The 16,621-nt window shown below is 24.8% G+C and overlaps 2 protein-coding genes across 2 annotated transcripts; both read right to left on the bottom strand.

Annotated features, from left to right (window-relative positions):
* Positions 1-2,444: 2,444 nt before the first annotated feature.
* Positions 2,445-13,782, bottom strand: LOC126903189 (coronin-1C). The gene is made up of 9 exons (XM_050681241.1): positions 13,081-13,782; positions 10,801-10,995; positions 6,584-6,738; positions 6,428-6,525; positions 6,180-6,358; positions 5,900-6,121; positions 5,619-5,825; positions 4,153-4,446; positions 2,445-3,974 (listed from the first exon to the last, which is right to left on the bottom strand). The coding sequence occupies exons 2-9, from the start codon at positions 10,993-10,995 to the stop codon at positions 3,762-3,764; spliced, it is 1,563 nt and encodes a 520-aa protein (XP_050537198.1). The 5' UTR covers positions 13,081-13,782; the 3' UTR covers positions 2,445-3,761.
* Positions 13,783-15,278: 1,496 nt separating this feature from the next.
* Positions 15,279-16,579, bottom strand: LOC126903194 (NAD-dependent protein deacylase Sirt4). Its single transcript, XM_050681251.1, has 3 exons — positions 16,312-16,579; positions 15,769-16,214; positions 15,279-15,705 (listed from the first exon to the last, which is right to left on the bottom strand). The coding sequence occupies exons 1-3, from the start codon at positions 16,502-16,504 to the stop codon at positions 15,370-15,372; spliced, it is 975 nt and encodes a 324-aa protein (XP_050537208.1). The 5' UTR covers positions 16,505-16,579; the 3' UTR covers positions 15,279-15,369.
* Positions 16,580-16,621: the final 42 nt, after the last annotated feature.

Below are 16,621 nucleotides of genomic sequence, written 5' to 3'. Positions count from 1 at the left end.
ACGAGGAGGAGCGAGTGATAGGAGTACAAATTATCAGGTTCGTGACCCTCTAAAATAAAACCGGCGCGTACCATTTTTTTAATTGCTGCTATATTAATACATAAACCAAAATATTATTTTTATTTTATTATGTATGGTTACTTGTGTTTAACAAGTAACCAAACACAATAATAGAAATATAAGTAAAAATAGTTAGTTTAATTCAACAAAGAGGAAAACAATATTCCTCCAAAAAAAACAAAAAAAAATATTGAAGTCTTGGATATTGTTGGGAGTTATAAGCAGGGTCGGATTAAGACCTATGTGGGCCCTGAGGTGGTACCTTAAAATGGTTCCTATGGAAAATATCGCTACTATAAGTATGATGAACAAAAAAAAGAAAAACTGTATGTCACGAACAATGATAGACTAGTAAAATTTATGATGGACTCTTTAAGCTTATTGATTCACATATTGTTCACTCCTCTTTAATCCGAACATGGTTGTGAGAGTATACTTTATAGATTCTTAAATTAGTAACGTGTCACAAGCGCGACTGTTTAGTGAAGATTTGTCATACATAAAATATCATAGTATAGAAGTGATTATATTATCATAAGATTTATGTAAATATGTACGAGAGGTTTACCGAGATTTTCTTGGTACCTCACCTAAACTATATGAGGCTGACGTTACCCAATGTTGTAAAATCAATTTTGTTGAAAGATAACCTCTTATTGATCACTTATATCCATCCGTATTTGGCGAGGCGTCATGATAGTTAAATGCGCTATAACTTTAAAGTAGTATACATTTAACTAATAAAAAGCTTAGAAATACAATTCAACGCTGAAACTATAAAAAAATCTGTTATTAAAATTATAATTACCTAAAATAAATCAATGTTCGAGTACGAGTAAATAGTTAGGGACTTAGTATAGGCAACTTATTAGTCAAACTTCGATTAATAATCTGAAAAGAATGGTGGATGAGAACTCAAATGAAGGCAGTTTACTGATTTCTATTAAAGTAATATTGTCAAGTGAAATTATTTTCTTACTAGCTATTTAACGATTTTTGTTTTCAATATTACCTAAACAAAAAACTGACGGATAAAATTTGATACAAATATTAATGTTAAATTAAAATAAAATAGTAATAAAAACAGCTGGCTTCATTAAACTCGTCAAATTTGTCAAGAATTCAATTTTAGAAATGTAACTTGGAGTTTCATTTCTTTTCAAAAAGGTTCAATATATCCATTGGTAGGTAAAGTTAATCATCTAGAGTATGTAGAGATAGCCCAATAAATATTAAGAAAGAAAACAATTGACATTATTGGATTGAATAAATTTTATTATTATTTAAAAAGAAATCTTCGACAAAAATAAATGATGACATAACCACACTTAAATATGGCACAATACTGCATATAATTTTACATTTGACATATTGAATAAATACAACATAATTTAAATATAATTCAAACTATACTACTACTGTTTAATTTATAAATTAAAACGTTTTCTTGCATTTTACCTATTTCAATCAGATTATATATGCGATAACGCTCATTTTCACAGAGCAAGTTTTCAATAAAATTTTAATGAAAATACTATAATTATGACGAAATTTCATTTTTATTTTAAGTATAATAATATATATAATAACATAGCTCGAAATAAAATATTTATTAAAATTTTTAACAAATGTCCCATTTTTATATTTTACTTCGGTAAGTTTTGTCTAGATGTAACATGTATTATATTATAGTTTATATGTTATAAATAATTACTAAGTAGTAATAATATTATACTTAAATAAAAACAAAAATAAGTTACACAAAATTTATAAAAATAAATAACAAATTTTTATTAAGTATATATATTAATTTTTATGTACATTTGAATAATAAAGATGGGAAATGAGTTGTAAAATTAGTTGAGGTCTTATTAGCTCTTTAAATACAACAATAAATATTTACGTGATGTACAGAATTATTAAAAATTATTATCAATTTTACACTTAAACAAAATTAAACCATTTGATAAATCTGTATAATTTTAGGTACTTTGGTAAACAAACATTATTTAAAATACATTACACATGTGTTAAATGTTTTGTTATGTCGTTGACACTCAATTTATTAATATGTTAACATAACAAACAAATTCGCTTAAGTACCCTGTTGGTATTTTATTATTTATGAAGTAATTGAATGAGTCATGATATTGTTACATATTACACTTTTTTTAATCTTAACAAAAAATTATTAACTATTTTAAACTAGTATTTATTCTTTTTATTTTAACAAACATTCCAAATTATTTAACCAGTTNTATGTAATGTACGTTATCGCATAATCGACTATCGTAGCCCAATTTAACCGATAATTATGTGCAATGTACATTCCAGGGAATAGTATTAAAAGAACATAACATAATGTGTATTAATAGAAGTACATACACGTGTATTAGTATTAAATATTTGTTTACAAATAGGTATGTAGACGATTCCGTGGAAGACAGCGGATAATCCGCAACGCGGATAATCCGCTCGCGGATAATCGGGAGTTTACTGTATAAGAAATTATTAAAACAAATGACAGTCTTCATATAAAGGATTCAGTCAATTATTTGTTTAATAATTTTGCAAGCATAAAAAAGAATCATATCTACAAAGCTTTATAGTATAATTTATTGTTTTTACAAAGTAATAATGTGTTCATAAAATTATTAAAATATAATCAGTAAAAACACTTCAAACACTGAAAAGTTAATCATTTCAAAATTAATTTTTATCTCTATATGTTATACAACTATATTTACAAACAGAAGTACTTCATTCTTTGAAATTCATAACAGATCAAATAATCATTCATAATATGAAGCATTATACAATTATGACTTCAATTTAATTTGGTTGACTTATGATAAGCATTTTTTATAGAGCGATAGTATTTACAATACATTAAACATTACCATCAAAATATTATATAAATAAGCTTAAAATTGTTTTCCTCATACTATAATTGTTGTATACTTTTATAAATGTATTTTTATTTACATCTATTTGTATTACTGCTACTTATAAAATAATAATTACATTAATTAATTATTTTTTTTACATTTGTCTACATTATTTTCAATAAAAGACTAGAGATTTTTAGTTTATTTTAATTTAATGTTTTTGGAGGCACACGTTTCATTCAATTCATCAGACTTTGATATTTCTTAGAAGACAAGATAATTTTGTTTATTTAGGAACTAATTTTTCCTTTTGAATTAGACAAAATGATACAAAAATATTATATTATACAACAATGTAAAAATTAAACTTAATAGAATAATTATAAATGCCTCCAATCAACTTATTTAAAAATAATTTATATTTTTGAGTAAAGAAATCACAGAACAATTTAGGTAAAACATTAATATCTTTTGTTATATATTTAACAAAAAAGGTGTAGCAAATAAATAGTGTTTATAAAAAACATATTGGGTCTATAAAAGAGCAAACAAACTGATCGGAAAGGAGGAACTTATATAATAATTGATCATTATCAATAATAAAAATTATACAAAAACCATGCAACGCTGAAGACTAGAGAAAAGTAGATTTAAAACCACTTTGAGCTTGTTAATTAGTAAAAATAAAATTATGTTTACACATAAACATATGTATATATTAAAAGTTGTCATAAGTAAAGTTTATGTAAACGGAACAAAAATGACAATTGAATCTTCCAACAAAATGTTTTTAACATTTATTGTGCCATACATTTAGTCATCGTCATTTGCATCTAATAAATCATTTTCTTTGGACTCAAAATCATTATGATCATTGTTTTTTATAGGTCCATCTCCAGAGTTCCTATCTTTTTCTGTGGACATCTCTGCCCTGGCAGCTTCTAAAGCTCTTATGCGATTTTCATGTTTAACAATCATTGCTTTTAATTTACGAATTTCTTCTTTAAACTCTTTAACAATATCATCCTAAAAGAGTATAGAAAAGTTAATCAAGTAGTCGAAAACAAAATATTAGATGCCGTCTTGTCAAATATGTTTAAAAAAATGTTTTTTTTTATATAGATTTGTTTACATATTCCTTGCTTAAGGATCTAAAATGTTTACATATAAATTTTGAAAAATTAAAATATTTTTAAAAACTTACTGGAATTGATTGTTGAGGTTGATTGAACTGTGGTTTAGCTACTCCTGTGGTGGCCCCATGAGAATTATTAGAAATGACCTTTGGAGTAGTTTTATTAGCAGATGGTTTATCCAAAATATTTGGCTTTTTGGCCACTTTCATTTCTGATGCAGTGGGTAATCGAGTAGGCTGATGATAATCTTTAAGTGATATCAATATTGGATCAGCATCTTGACCATTGAACCAATCTTCTGCTTCAACGGCTGGAATATCTCCAATTGTATCTGGATATAAATCCTCTTGAAATAATTCAGACTAAAAGAAAAACAGTTTTTAATTTTATAATAAAACTTTATAACTAAAAAGAAAGTCAAGTTACATTTTTGGAATATCAATAAAGTTGTGAACTTTTAAAAATAAGGTTATAAAATGGAAAATTCCAGATAATATGTTTTATATCAATACTTATTTAGTTATCCATTAATTCAAAATCAAAAAATTAAATCCTATGGGGAATAAACTATTACAGATAAAGTATTGAAAATCTTCACTGCATTCCATTAATCTAATACATTTCTAACAAGGACTAAACAACAAAATTTGTTCTCTAGTTTTGACTGTGGACGAAAAATAAGTTTATGTAAAAAAAATTATTACCGAGATTATTGTTTTCTAAATAACTTTTTGGTGATGAAATATTGTGGATAAATTTTTGAAATTCTTAAGTACACTAAAAAGGTCATAGTGAACCTAGTAATTCTAAAAATCAACTAAATGTATTTTCGGTAACAGAAATATATATAAATGATGAAAATTGAATTTTTTTTTTTTAATTATCTTGAAACATCTAGGTGATTGAACTTTACAGATAGTTTTGAAAATCTTAACTGTACTTCTACTATTTGTAATACTTTTAACAAGGCTATTAACAACATTTTTTCATTAATTACCACTATCTGTGTTTAAAGAAAAAGCTTCTAAATTAAAATAATTATTTAATTAATTCTAAATTATTCTATGAATAATCAATCTTAATAATAATATCAATAATAATGATCTTTCTAGCTATGATACTTAAAGAAAAAAGATTATTTTTTGATTTGCATATCAACATCCTTTCAATGATAGCGTTAAAATTATATTATTGATTTATTAAAATAATTCTTGAATTAAAGCTAACTTAATTACCCATCTTCTGAACTTATAATCAAAGATCTAATTAATTTTTTTTTTAAATCCATTATAAAATTCAAATGTTGATTTTTTTTTAAACCAATTTTTTTGCAAAAATAATTTTTTGGATTTTTCCCAATAATAATATATCATATTAGTTAGTGTGGTATTATCACATTTTTTAGGATATCACAAAGTATAATTAAGTATTATTGCATTTTTCTATGGATATTATAGCACTTTTAAATATAAAAAAAAATGTATTGTAATGCATTTTGAATATGAAAAGGATAATGTAATGGCTTAATAGTTACCTTTCTAGGAACAGTCATGCTGATAACTTGGCACAGTCCAGAATTGTTAAGACGATAGAATTTAGCAATCTCACATATTGATACATCACAACCACGTTTTGGCATCATACCAATACCTCTTTGAGGATCTGGTGTTTGAAAGGTGTTAATATAATGCACAAATGGGTGTTCAGCTGTGATTTCAAAATATCTTATCACACTGTCTCCCTGATAAACATGACCAAATTTTAATATTATAATTGATAGTTTTGTACATAAAAAAAAAAAAATGATTATCCTACCTTTCCACATAAATATATCATATTTGTATCAGAATCATATAATGGAAACATGACACCATTACTAGTGTCAAGTTCAACCATAACAATAGGATCATCTAATTTTTCTGATGATCTTAGAGAATACTGCCTTTCTGATAGCTTACTGAAACCAGTAGTGAATATTAATCCTCCTTTTAAGAAAATACCCCGAGAAGCTTTACTTCCTTCATGACAAATAACTTCCTACAAAAATGATAATATAATAAACAATAAAAACATGTTCTAGCTGAAAATGTTTTACTTGTTCTACTTCTCCACTTCTAGGGTTTATCAGTCTAAGTTTTTTATCTTTACAAGTAGTTAATAGTTGCGAACCATCAAAATTCCATGATGCGCTATATACTATATCAGTATGGCAATCAATATGAATGAGAGGCTCTCCAACTCCAACATTCCAAATGACTACTTGATTATCAGATCCTATATATATATATATATAAAAGTAAATAATTTTTAGAATAAATAATTATAAATTTTAAAATGTTTTACCCGCTGATAATAAAATATTTCGTGCAGTTGGATGCCATAAAACTAAACCAACTCTTCGCTGATGGTATATTAAATCCACAACAGACTCAGTTAGGGTACTAAAAAATTATATTATTAGTAAAATTTATATATTATATTAATAACTTAAGAACAAACCGTGAAATTCCTCCATCTGGAATTTGCCAAACCTTCACAACACAATCTTCAGAACCACTAGCAATTACATTATCATTATGTGGACACCATGCAATATCTAATACTGGTCCTTTATGACCTCCTACTACTGGTTGATCAGCTGCTAGTCTTCCAGTCTAAAAAAAATAGTTCACAAATTTTAATGGAATTTTTCATAAATCCTACTAAAAAAGAATAATTTGATCAGATTTTTTTGAACTATCTGGATCCTAACATTTTTTTTGGATATATGTCCTTTGTAACTGGTTTATTCGAGTAAATAATTTGTTAGGCGTATAAAACCAGTCATTTAAGTATACTAATTATCATTATTTGTATACTAGAGAACGAAATCCGTGTAGATTTCAAATTAATAAAATGTAAAAATAATATTTTTACACCGTATTAATACAAATCGACAATAGAATAACGTGTTTGTTGTCAAATGTCCAACTTCACACGTGTAGGCATGCCTCACGCGATTTGTAAATTACAGGCAATATAAAAATATAACCAATATACACGTCAAACCCCACAATGACATCATCATTTGTTGAGTTTTTAATAGCTATTTCTTGCATTCTAATCATATTACGAAACACTGTTGCTTGTACACTTGTACATGAAACTTTCGTATAGGTCACAATAGGTATTTTATGAATTACAACGATTAACTTTAATACCTTTAAATATTATCTTTTGCTCTGTATTTATAATCCGTTTTAGTGTAATAAAGAAAATAATTTTTATTTTAAAACTATATTTACATAAATATTAAATCTCCTATAATATGGTTTAGTATGTTGTCAGCAAAGGCAGTCAAATAGAAACAGTTAAAAGAGGGGACAGAGTTACTACTCAATGTACTTCACAGATAACTACGTGATGATCGTACAAACTATGAATATTAATGATGACGTCATATTGAAGATTAATCATTAGTGTGGAAAATATACTATAGGAGACAACATAATTTCTAATCGCCCATTTTACACAAATAGCATATTTTGTACATGAAACACATTACTAATAACTAACAAAATAATACGATAAAAATATTAATTTAATACACGTACAATCTTATCTCTCACATAAAAGAGACTAGCTATTAATGTTTATTTCAAGTTTAAAATTTATTTTTATTTTTTCGGAAATAAAATTTATCATAAAAACAAACGTAAATTTTTGGCTATAATGGTTTTTGAAATTAGTACAAAATGTTTTATTTTAAAAATAATTTCTATATGTCAATATTTAATATTTATTACATACACAATTAGTATTAAAAATAAAAATTACAAGTTTACAAATACAAATCGAATGATAAATTATTCCCTACAAGGAGTGGAAAATTTGCGTTCATAATGGCAAAATAAACGTTTTGCGCACGGCACGTAGTTTCAATGTATTTTCGAAGAGCTTATTCTCTTTTTGTGCTAGTAAAGAACTTTAAATATATAAATAGATACGATGAACTACTGAGGTTAACATTTATGTATAAATATAAATATAAAATAATGAGTGTATAAATTATACTTTAGGCGTAAACAACACATCGGCAATCTTAGAAGTAGGGATTGTCCTAAAAAATATCAAAGTTTAAATTAGAATACGACCAAGCAAAGTCATAACACATAATATCATGTATATTATACTATTGATATATCTATAATTGGAGTTTAAAAAATGAATAGTAATTAAATTGATTTTTTTTATTACAAAAAATATACAATAATCAATTTTGGGCAAGACACTCATTTTCTCTGAAACTATTTAAATTTTTTAATTTTTGTAAACAAAAAAATTATTTGATTCAAACAACTACAATATTATGTGGTCAAATTATTATTACATTCCTTCAGCAGACAAAAAAATGACTTATTAATGTATTACATGTATTAATAAACATGAATATTAAAGATAAAATTACTGTAAGTTGGATAATACCTCAGTCAGTAAAAACTAGTTTATATGACAAAATGAAAAACGAAATTTTTTGTTATTTTTAACAATGAAATATCATTGGTAAATCAATCTCAAATTACTAGACTTCACGTATTGTACTAGTAAAACATTTGATCAGACAAAAAAAAATTATAAGGAAACAATTGTTTGTAATTTTTTTATTTATTATATTGTGAAGTTAAATCAGATAGAGATATCCATTTTAATAATTAAATTTCAAGTTTTTTTTATTCCTAAAGGGATAAATAATGTTTTAATTAAAAAATTAATTATTTTCAAGTTTCTGAGAAAAGATGTGTCTTACTTAAAATTGATCACACTATATTTATTACTTAGTTTCAAATTAATGAAGTGTAGTTATTCAAGTCTAAAATTATTATACACAAAAAATTATAAAAACTTCCTCTTGCTTATTAAAAAAAGTACTATTATTTTATTATATATTTCTTGTCAATAGTATACATTACCATATTTATTAACTACAAACAACTCATTATATCATGTTGCCACCATACTTAGAAATAACAATAATAATAATGATAATGTCATCAATAATTCAGCTGACAACTTAAACTTCAGTTCCTGAATTACAAAATCTTAATAAAATATAATCTCAAGATCAATAACAGTTTTTCAAACTTATAAAATATCCATCATTAAATTACAAAATATGAATCATACAAAACAAAAATCTGATCAATGAACGCAAAATTATATATTATAAATATAAATAACTATAATTAAAAAAATTAAATTTAAATGTAGTTATTTCTGTTTTTTTAAATTAAGTATTCCATGTTCTCTTCTTTAATTTCAAATAATAAGTATCTTTAGCTTAAAACCAAAAGCACCTTGTTTATTTTATCTGATATAGATAAAATTATCGATTTCTAAATTATACTACATTATTTACTTCAATACTTTCACTTTCCTATACATTTTCATACCACAAATTTTGATGGTTTATTTTCTTTTTAAAATTTTCCATTTAATTAGAAGTTTTATGTATAGTTTTAACATTATTCTAATATGGAATTATTATTTAATTCTTATGTGTTATTATTTGTTAGATATATTTATCTACTATACAATACTTATTGTTTATTTTTATAAATGGAACAAGCCCAAAAGAGCATAAATACATACATAATAAACAGAAAAACTCATAACTTAATAACTAACAATAAATTAGAAGTAAAATATTAGATGCATTAATTAAAGAAAATAAATAACAGTAAACAAAAAAAAAAAAAAAAATTGAAATTAGCTTAAATAACATTACACAAATTAAATGGATTGTTATTTGTATAAAAATTTATAAAAATAGGGCTGTCTGTAAATATATATAAAATAAATTAAATTTAGTATTCAACATTTTATATAAAAATTGTACGACCAATTACATAAATAATCAAACACTAAAATATGTTATTTTTTCTGATTATCAATCAATGATGTTGATGAGATTTATTTTTTATGCAAATATTCTATGTGTATCGTTTAAGTAAAGTTAAAAATGATGAATTACAATTTTAAGTTTACATATATAATGATAAATATCCCAGCTATACCTAAAATAAATATAACAGTAAGATTGACTAAAAAAATGAGTGATTTATTTCAAATATTCTACTGGCATTCATAGGTGTAAATATTAATGTTTTTATAGAAGTAATTTCAATTTATCCCACCCTGAAAATATTTTATTATATAAAATACATCCAACATTTTATGTTTATATTTTTATTAATATTTTAGTGAGTTTTAAGTCTCTTAGCAAGAGTAATCTTTCTATAAAAACCTAAGCTGACAACATTTGAGACTAGATAATATCTTCAATAGATATATAAATTTAAAATTTAGGAATATTGGAATAACTAGCTTACTGATCTATTTGACTTTGGTTTCATTATTCCATTTAAAACAAATTATATTATTAATAATACTTTTAGTAAAAATAAAATTAACTATGATCAAGTATTTTTTAAGGCAGCAATAACATTTTTATGGTTGAGAATTTTTTTTAATTCTTTAATTAATACATAAATTAAAAAACTTGTATAGGTATTTTCTTGACCCATAATAGGCTTAAGCTATATATAATATATATATATTTAATATTTATACTCTTATTATAATTAACACTTAATACATAAATATACATTTAAATTTATTTTTGTTAATTTATATGAGTATATTTGTTAATAAAAATTAATTTAATTTAATTATCATACCTTATTTAAAGGTAGAACAATAAAAGCTCCACCACCAGCAGATTCCACAATGCAAGCAACAAACTTTGGGTTTACAGCACAAAAAGTTGAGTCCCATGAAGATTTTGATACTCTAATATTGTCATAGCAATATTCACGTTTCAAAGCTGTACCATAAACGTGACGAAATTTGCTACTTCTCACTTTAAACGACATCTAAAATATAATAAAAATTACAATTATTTTGATGTATTTTCAGTTATTAATTTTTTATTTCAATAAAAAACTTAAATACAGAGTATGAAAATTGGTTTAATTTTTATATTAAACTTGGTATGTTATATTTCTAACACAGTTTTTGATTAATTTTGTGTTGAATCTAAACATAGTGATGTGAATCTTTAAAAAGTGTTTCCCAAAGAAATGTCAAATAGCAGTTCTAGGGCAACCCATAAATATTCTGATTGTTTGAAGAAAAAAGAAAAAATTAAATTGTATTAGGTACCAGGCTTTCAATATACCAAAAGATATATTCAACTTTAGAACTTGAGTATCCCTATGGATGAAGCACATTTATCTTAAAGCAAGAAATGTATTTATACATTTAATAACACAAATTAATATATTTGTTTTACCCTTGTCCATCAAGAATGTTATCATTATAAAAAATAATTCTATACATTCTTTTGTTGACATACTATAAAACAAGTATTATTTTGCAGGAATAATTACTTATATACTAAGCATGAACATAATATACTGATATTCTAGGCTCAGCAAATTTATCCTCTGATTTTAGAAAATATCCTATGGTTATATTACTATTTTTTGTGGTAATACTATAAATTTTGAACATTGATCAAAGATTAAACTAGTAAATATATCAAATAAAATTAGAACAATTGGGTGCCACTAAAAAAAATTCAAGTTATTTTTATTATTATTTTTTAACCATGTTTAACATTCTCTTTAAAAACTAATGCTTGTGTCAAATGAAGGGAAAACCCTACATAGTGTAGTGCAAGAGAATTGAATCAAGATACCTAACACATAAAATAAAGAAGCATTACTGATTGAACTAGGTTAGGTAGGCCGCTTATTATGATATCTAATTTAAATATTTAATTAAAATTATAATTAATAGGTCAAAGTAAGTATTTATAATATCATAAATTATAATTATGTCTATGCCTATATAGGTTTTCTAAATAAATACTGTTTATAACTTTTTTAAAGATTTTGGCAATCATGAAAAACCATATAGTTATTTTTTGTATGAACTTAAATTCATTAAAAAACCAATTAGATTAAAATAGAATAAAATAGTTTTAATATTCCAGTTATTTTTTAAATGTTGAAAATGTATTACACAAAACAACAATATTAATAGTAAAAAATAATCATCAAGAAAATATCTTAAAATTACCTCATAAAACTGCAAAGATTATAAGACAATTCAAATAATTTAGTTGAAAATAAGTAAGACTCTTTAGTAATGTTGCTGAGTCAGTTTTAGAAACCAAATATTTAAAAAATACTACATGTTGTTTTGGATTCATAGATTTAGACATTTTAAATACGGTAAACTTTTTTTTTTAATAATATTTATCTATTTTTATATTTAAATAAGTAATCTTAAAGAACAGTTGTAATAACTCTTTAAAACTGCCATTATAATAAAACTTCAAAAGTTTCTTAGATAAAATTGTAGGCATAATTGTAACTCAATTTTAAAATAGTTAAATTGTATAAGATGAATAAGGTATTTTCACATAAAAATTAAATAGGAAATTATTATATTTTCTATCCTATAATTAGTATAACAATATAGTTTATACATTTTCAATATAATCAAATTTAAATCAATTATCTACTGGTTTATTTAAAAAAGTCAATACTTCTGTATTGTATTTAATAACTTTGAGGAACTTATAAAAAAATTAGAATACATAAAATAGTTTGAAGTTATTTAATACTTTATTAACCGAGTTTGTACTAATTTATAAAATCATTTAACTAGTAAATGATTTTATTAATTTTTAAATTAGTTATTGATTATTGTAGATTCTAAATGATAGCAGACCAATCGAATATTAATAATTACAGAATAATATCAATTATTAAATAATTATCACATATTATTAGCAAAATTAAAAACTTCTATGCTCATATTTATACCTAGGTAATACCGAACACTACAGCAGGGTGGTACAGGGGCAAAACCGTTAATTCATTAGAAAAATAGAGACATAATAAATACAAGTTGCAAATAATTATTATTTTGATTTAAAGATCTCTCACCTCAGTTACTCATGCAAATCAAAAATTAATTTTCTTGATATATTTGTAATATGTAGACAATGTTTTCTTCGTTGGGCGTTATCTCAGGGACACTAACACGCACGCAATCACTTAAATACGCGGTACTAAGGAAAAGAGCCGGCTTTTTAGACAGACCGCCAAACGCCAACTAGACTTTGCGACAATTCTAATTTATTAGATCGATAAATATAGTTTTATTATTATTTAGTTTACCATCGGTGGCAAACAGATTGCACTGTTAATATTAACATAGAACACAACGCCGAAAGATTGTGTGGCGCGAGCGGAACAGGAAACCGGAACACATCGGATGTCGTCGTCGTCGTGGACCGTGGTCGTGTATTCCACAATCGTCGGTTGTCGTCGTACACAGTCGTCAGCGTGAGACGATGACGAGGCGGTGTTAGCGGCAGAGTGTGAACAACAAGAAAAAAGAGGGGAAAAGATATTAGTATGGTCAACAGCGACAAAATCGGAGGGAAAAGACTAATGTCCGTCCGATATCACTCGACCTTATTTGGAGTTCGCGAATGGGAACCTAATAGATGACGACGTTGCCAGCAACTGCAGTTTTGCTGATACCCCCTCTAGTGGGAGCACGTTTAAGACGATTTATTCAACAAATGAGTAACTAGAAAGAGTTAAAAAAGAAGAAATTACTAATGTATATACAAAATAGGCAAGTGCCCATTGGAGAGGGAGATGTCCTCCCCTATAGGCAACTCCATATATAAAATTGGTATAATATTAAAAAATTGTGCTCATCAAAATTTTAATATAGTTTTCTTGTTTTATTAAAAAAAAAAATTTAATTTACGTTTTATAATAAGATCATCGCGAATAAAAATTGTTGCATTATTTATGAATTAGTTAACTTTAAAATTGTGAACTGTAAATGATGAACAAAAAAAAAAGGTCGCCAAAAGAACACAAATTATTTGTCCCCCCTGGAATTATTCATTTAGGCGCCTATGTCTAACAGTGTGACCGATTAAGCAGTTCAGCCAACCATTACGAATTCTTACACATTTTCATTTTCAAGTGTTCATTTTACAAATACGTTAAGGTTGTAGTGTAATTAGGAGGCCAAGTCTAAACTATTAATGAATTTGACTATTGTTTGACATTTAGTGTATAGCTTTCCGTGTTATACACAAAAGAAAATTAAATTTACCCTTCAAAAAAAATTAGAAAAAACTCGATGGGGTGGTAAAATGCATTTATGAAAAAATAACATTGATTTTAATATTTGAAAGTTTTTATTATAATTACAACCATAAAATGTTGATTACACTTGAATTTAAACTTCATTTTAACTGGAGGGAAACAACAGATTCAGCCCCCATTTAGTATACTCTCGTATAGAGATTTAAAAAAGATTTTGTTAAATATTTCACAAAATCTTTAAGAAAGTCTTCTAATAATCTGCAGATTAAAATATATTAAACATTAAAATACTGATAATTATTAAAACTCTTCAAGTTTTTTGTTCATAGTTGTGCACTAATTAATTAACAACAAATGTTTTCAGTTGAACGGGTGAGAGGAGCAAGTATTTTGAAGTCATCAATTCTAGAAAAGAACCCAAAATTTCATATTAGCTCTTATTTTTGAAATAATACGTTTTAAAACTGTACATGCTTTTACAGTTCCCTGGCTTTTGTAATAAAATTCCAAAAAACAAATAATATTATGTCATATGAAAGCTAAAATCATGATAAATATAATAATACAGTACAAAAAGTCGAATTTTTGATTCTGAATAAATTTTACATTGACTTAAGTGTAAAAAAACTAAGAACTCATACTCAAAATATCATAAAAACCAAATCTGACAATTTCATTATACAATTACTTGATATAGATTGATTTAAAAATAGATAAATCAGATCAAGATTGTTAAAATTTAAATAATTATATTTATTCACATAAAAAACAATTTTTGGGGTAAATTGGTGATTTTTGAAAATCCTATACATAGATTAATGATAAAATTATTAATGTACTTCTTTAAGATGATTTACAAGTTTTAAATCACTTATAAGAAGATAAAAATACTTTAATACATTTAAATAAATATTTAAATTTATCTTTATTAAGTCAATGTATTATATTTTGAGATTCTGAAAAAGTAATCATCAAAATTTTTACACTAACTTCAAGAAAATTAACACACATATTTACATAACCATTTAGTAATGAAGTATAACATTTTTTACAAAATAAAATGTGTAATATCAATTGATTAATACCTATTTGATAACAAATTTAGTTTAACTCATTCAATTTTTTACTAATTAATGGTAATATATCTCCAAATTTTGCTTCTACTTTTATATCAGCATCATCATCAGCACGAGTTGGTCCTATGTTGATAATAGCAATTGGTTTTTTATATGATTTTATTTCTAGTACTATTCTATATCCAGAATATACAAACAAAGATGATCCTATAACTAATAGGGAATCACAATCTTCTATCAAATCATTCACTTTTAAAATTTGTTTTTTTGGAATATTATCACCAAAAAAAACAATTTGAGGTATTAAAAAATTGTTTTCACACTTTGGACATTTTGGTACCTTAAACTGACTTATTTGTTCCTATAAAAAATATAAGTAAAAATATAATTTGATAAAAAGAGTTTACAACTTCTAAACACTTACTAAAATTAATTCAACATCACCATCTGGTCTAAGATTATATAACTCTTTAATTGGTACCTCTGGATTTAAACTTGACAATACATCTTGAAATTTATGTCTGTTAATAGAATAATCACATTTTAAACAGTGGACCACATAGGAAGTACCATGAAGTTCTAGTACATTTTTACTTCCAGCTTTACTGTGTAAATTATCTACATTTTGGGTAATAATATGAATTATCTTTCCACTTTCTTCCAATTTTTTTAAAAATATATGCCCAAAATTTGGTAAAGTCGATGAAAATCTAGGCCAACCAGCAAAATTACGTGCCCAATATCGTATTCGAACATCTTCATTTTTAACAAACTCTTGAAAAACTATAGGTCTACTTTTACTTGTAGCATAGAGACCAACACCAATTGATCTATAATCAGGTATACCACTTTCAGTAGAAATACCAGCTCCTATTTGTAATAAAATTGTTATGTTATAAATTATATTCTAGGATAATTATAAATTAACAGGAAAATTTATTTCAAATAATTAGTATAACATTAATACCTGTTAGTACAAGAATTTTGTTATGATGTTTTATAAAATTTGATAATTTATCAACATCTATTAGCTTAACAAGATTATGTTCAGGAACGAAGTTTGACTTATATCGAATAATTTTTTTTGTACCATTTTTAGTTATTATATTTTTAATAAAAACATAACACGAAAATATATTAAGCAAGGATATGTAGACCATTACGTTTTTTTTTAACTATACCATTTAGATCATATAGATATGATCGTGATATTGAGAATGATAACACAGAATATACAGAACGTACACTTATACAATTTTACATGGCTAATATAACTC

The sequence above is a fragment of the Daktulosphaira vitifoliae genome, unplaced genomic scaffold, assembly GCF_025091365.1.
Source record: "Daktulosphaira vitifoliae isolate Bord-2020 unplaced genomic scaffold, ASM2509136v1 Scaffold_3, whole genome shotgun sequence".
Lineage (NCBI taxonomy): Eukaryota > Metazoa > Arthropoda > Insecta > Hemiptera > Phylloxeridae > Daktulosphaira > Daktulosphaira vitifoliae.
This window is presented reverse-complemented; position numbering and strand designations above follow the sequence as displayed.

Bases quoted from the DNA above. Each gene is read 5' to 3' on its own strand.
- LOC126903189 (XM_050681241.1), bottom strand. From the start codon at position 10,995: ATGTCGTTTAAAGTGAGAAGTAGCAAATTTCGTCACGTTTATGGTACA. The intron at 6,359-6,427 runs GTAAAACATTTT...ATATATATATAG, and splicing joins AAATATTTTATTATCAGCGG to GATCTGATAATCAAGTAGTC. The intron at 6,122-6,179 runs GTAAAACATTTT...TCATTTTTGTAG, and splicing joins GAAGTGGAGAAGTAGAACAA to GAAGTTATTTGTCATGAAGG.
- LOC126903194 (XM_050681251.1), bottom strand. From the start codon at position 16,504: ATGGTCTACATATCCTTGCTTAATATATTTTCGTGTTATGTTTTTATT. The intron at 16,215-16,311 runs GTATTAATGTTA...TATTACAAATAG, and splicing joins CAAAATTCTTGTACTAACAG to GAGCTGGTATTTCTACTGAA. The intron at 15,706-15,768 runs GTAAGTGTTTAG...TATTTTTTATAG, and splicing joins GTGATGTTGAATTAATTTTA to GAACAAATAAGTCAGTTTAA.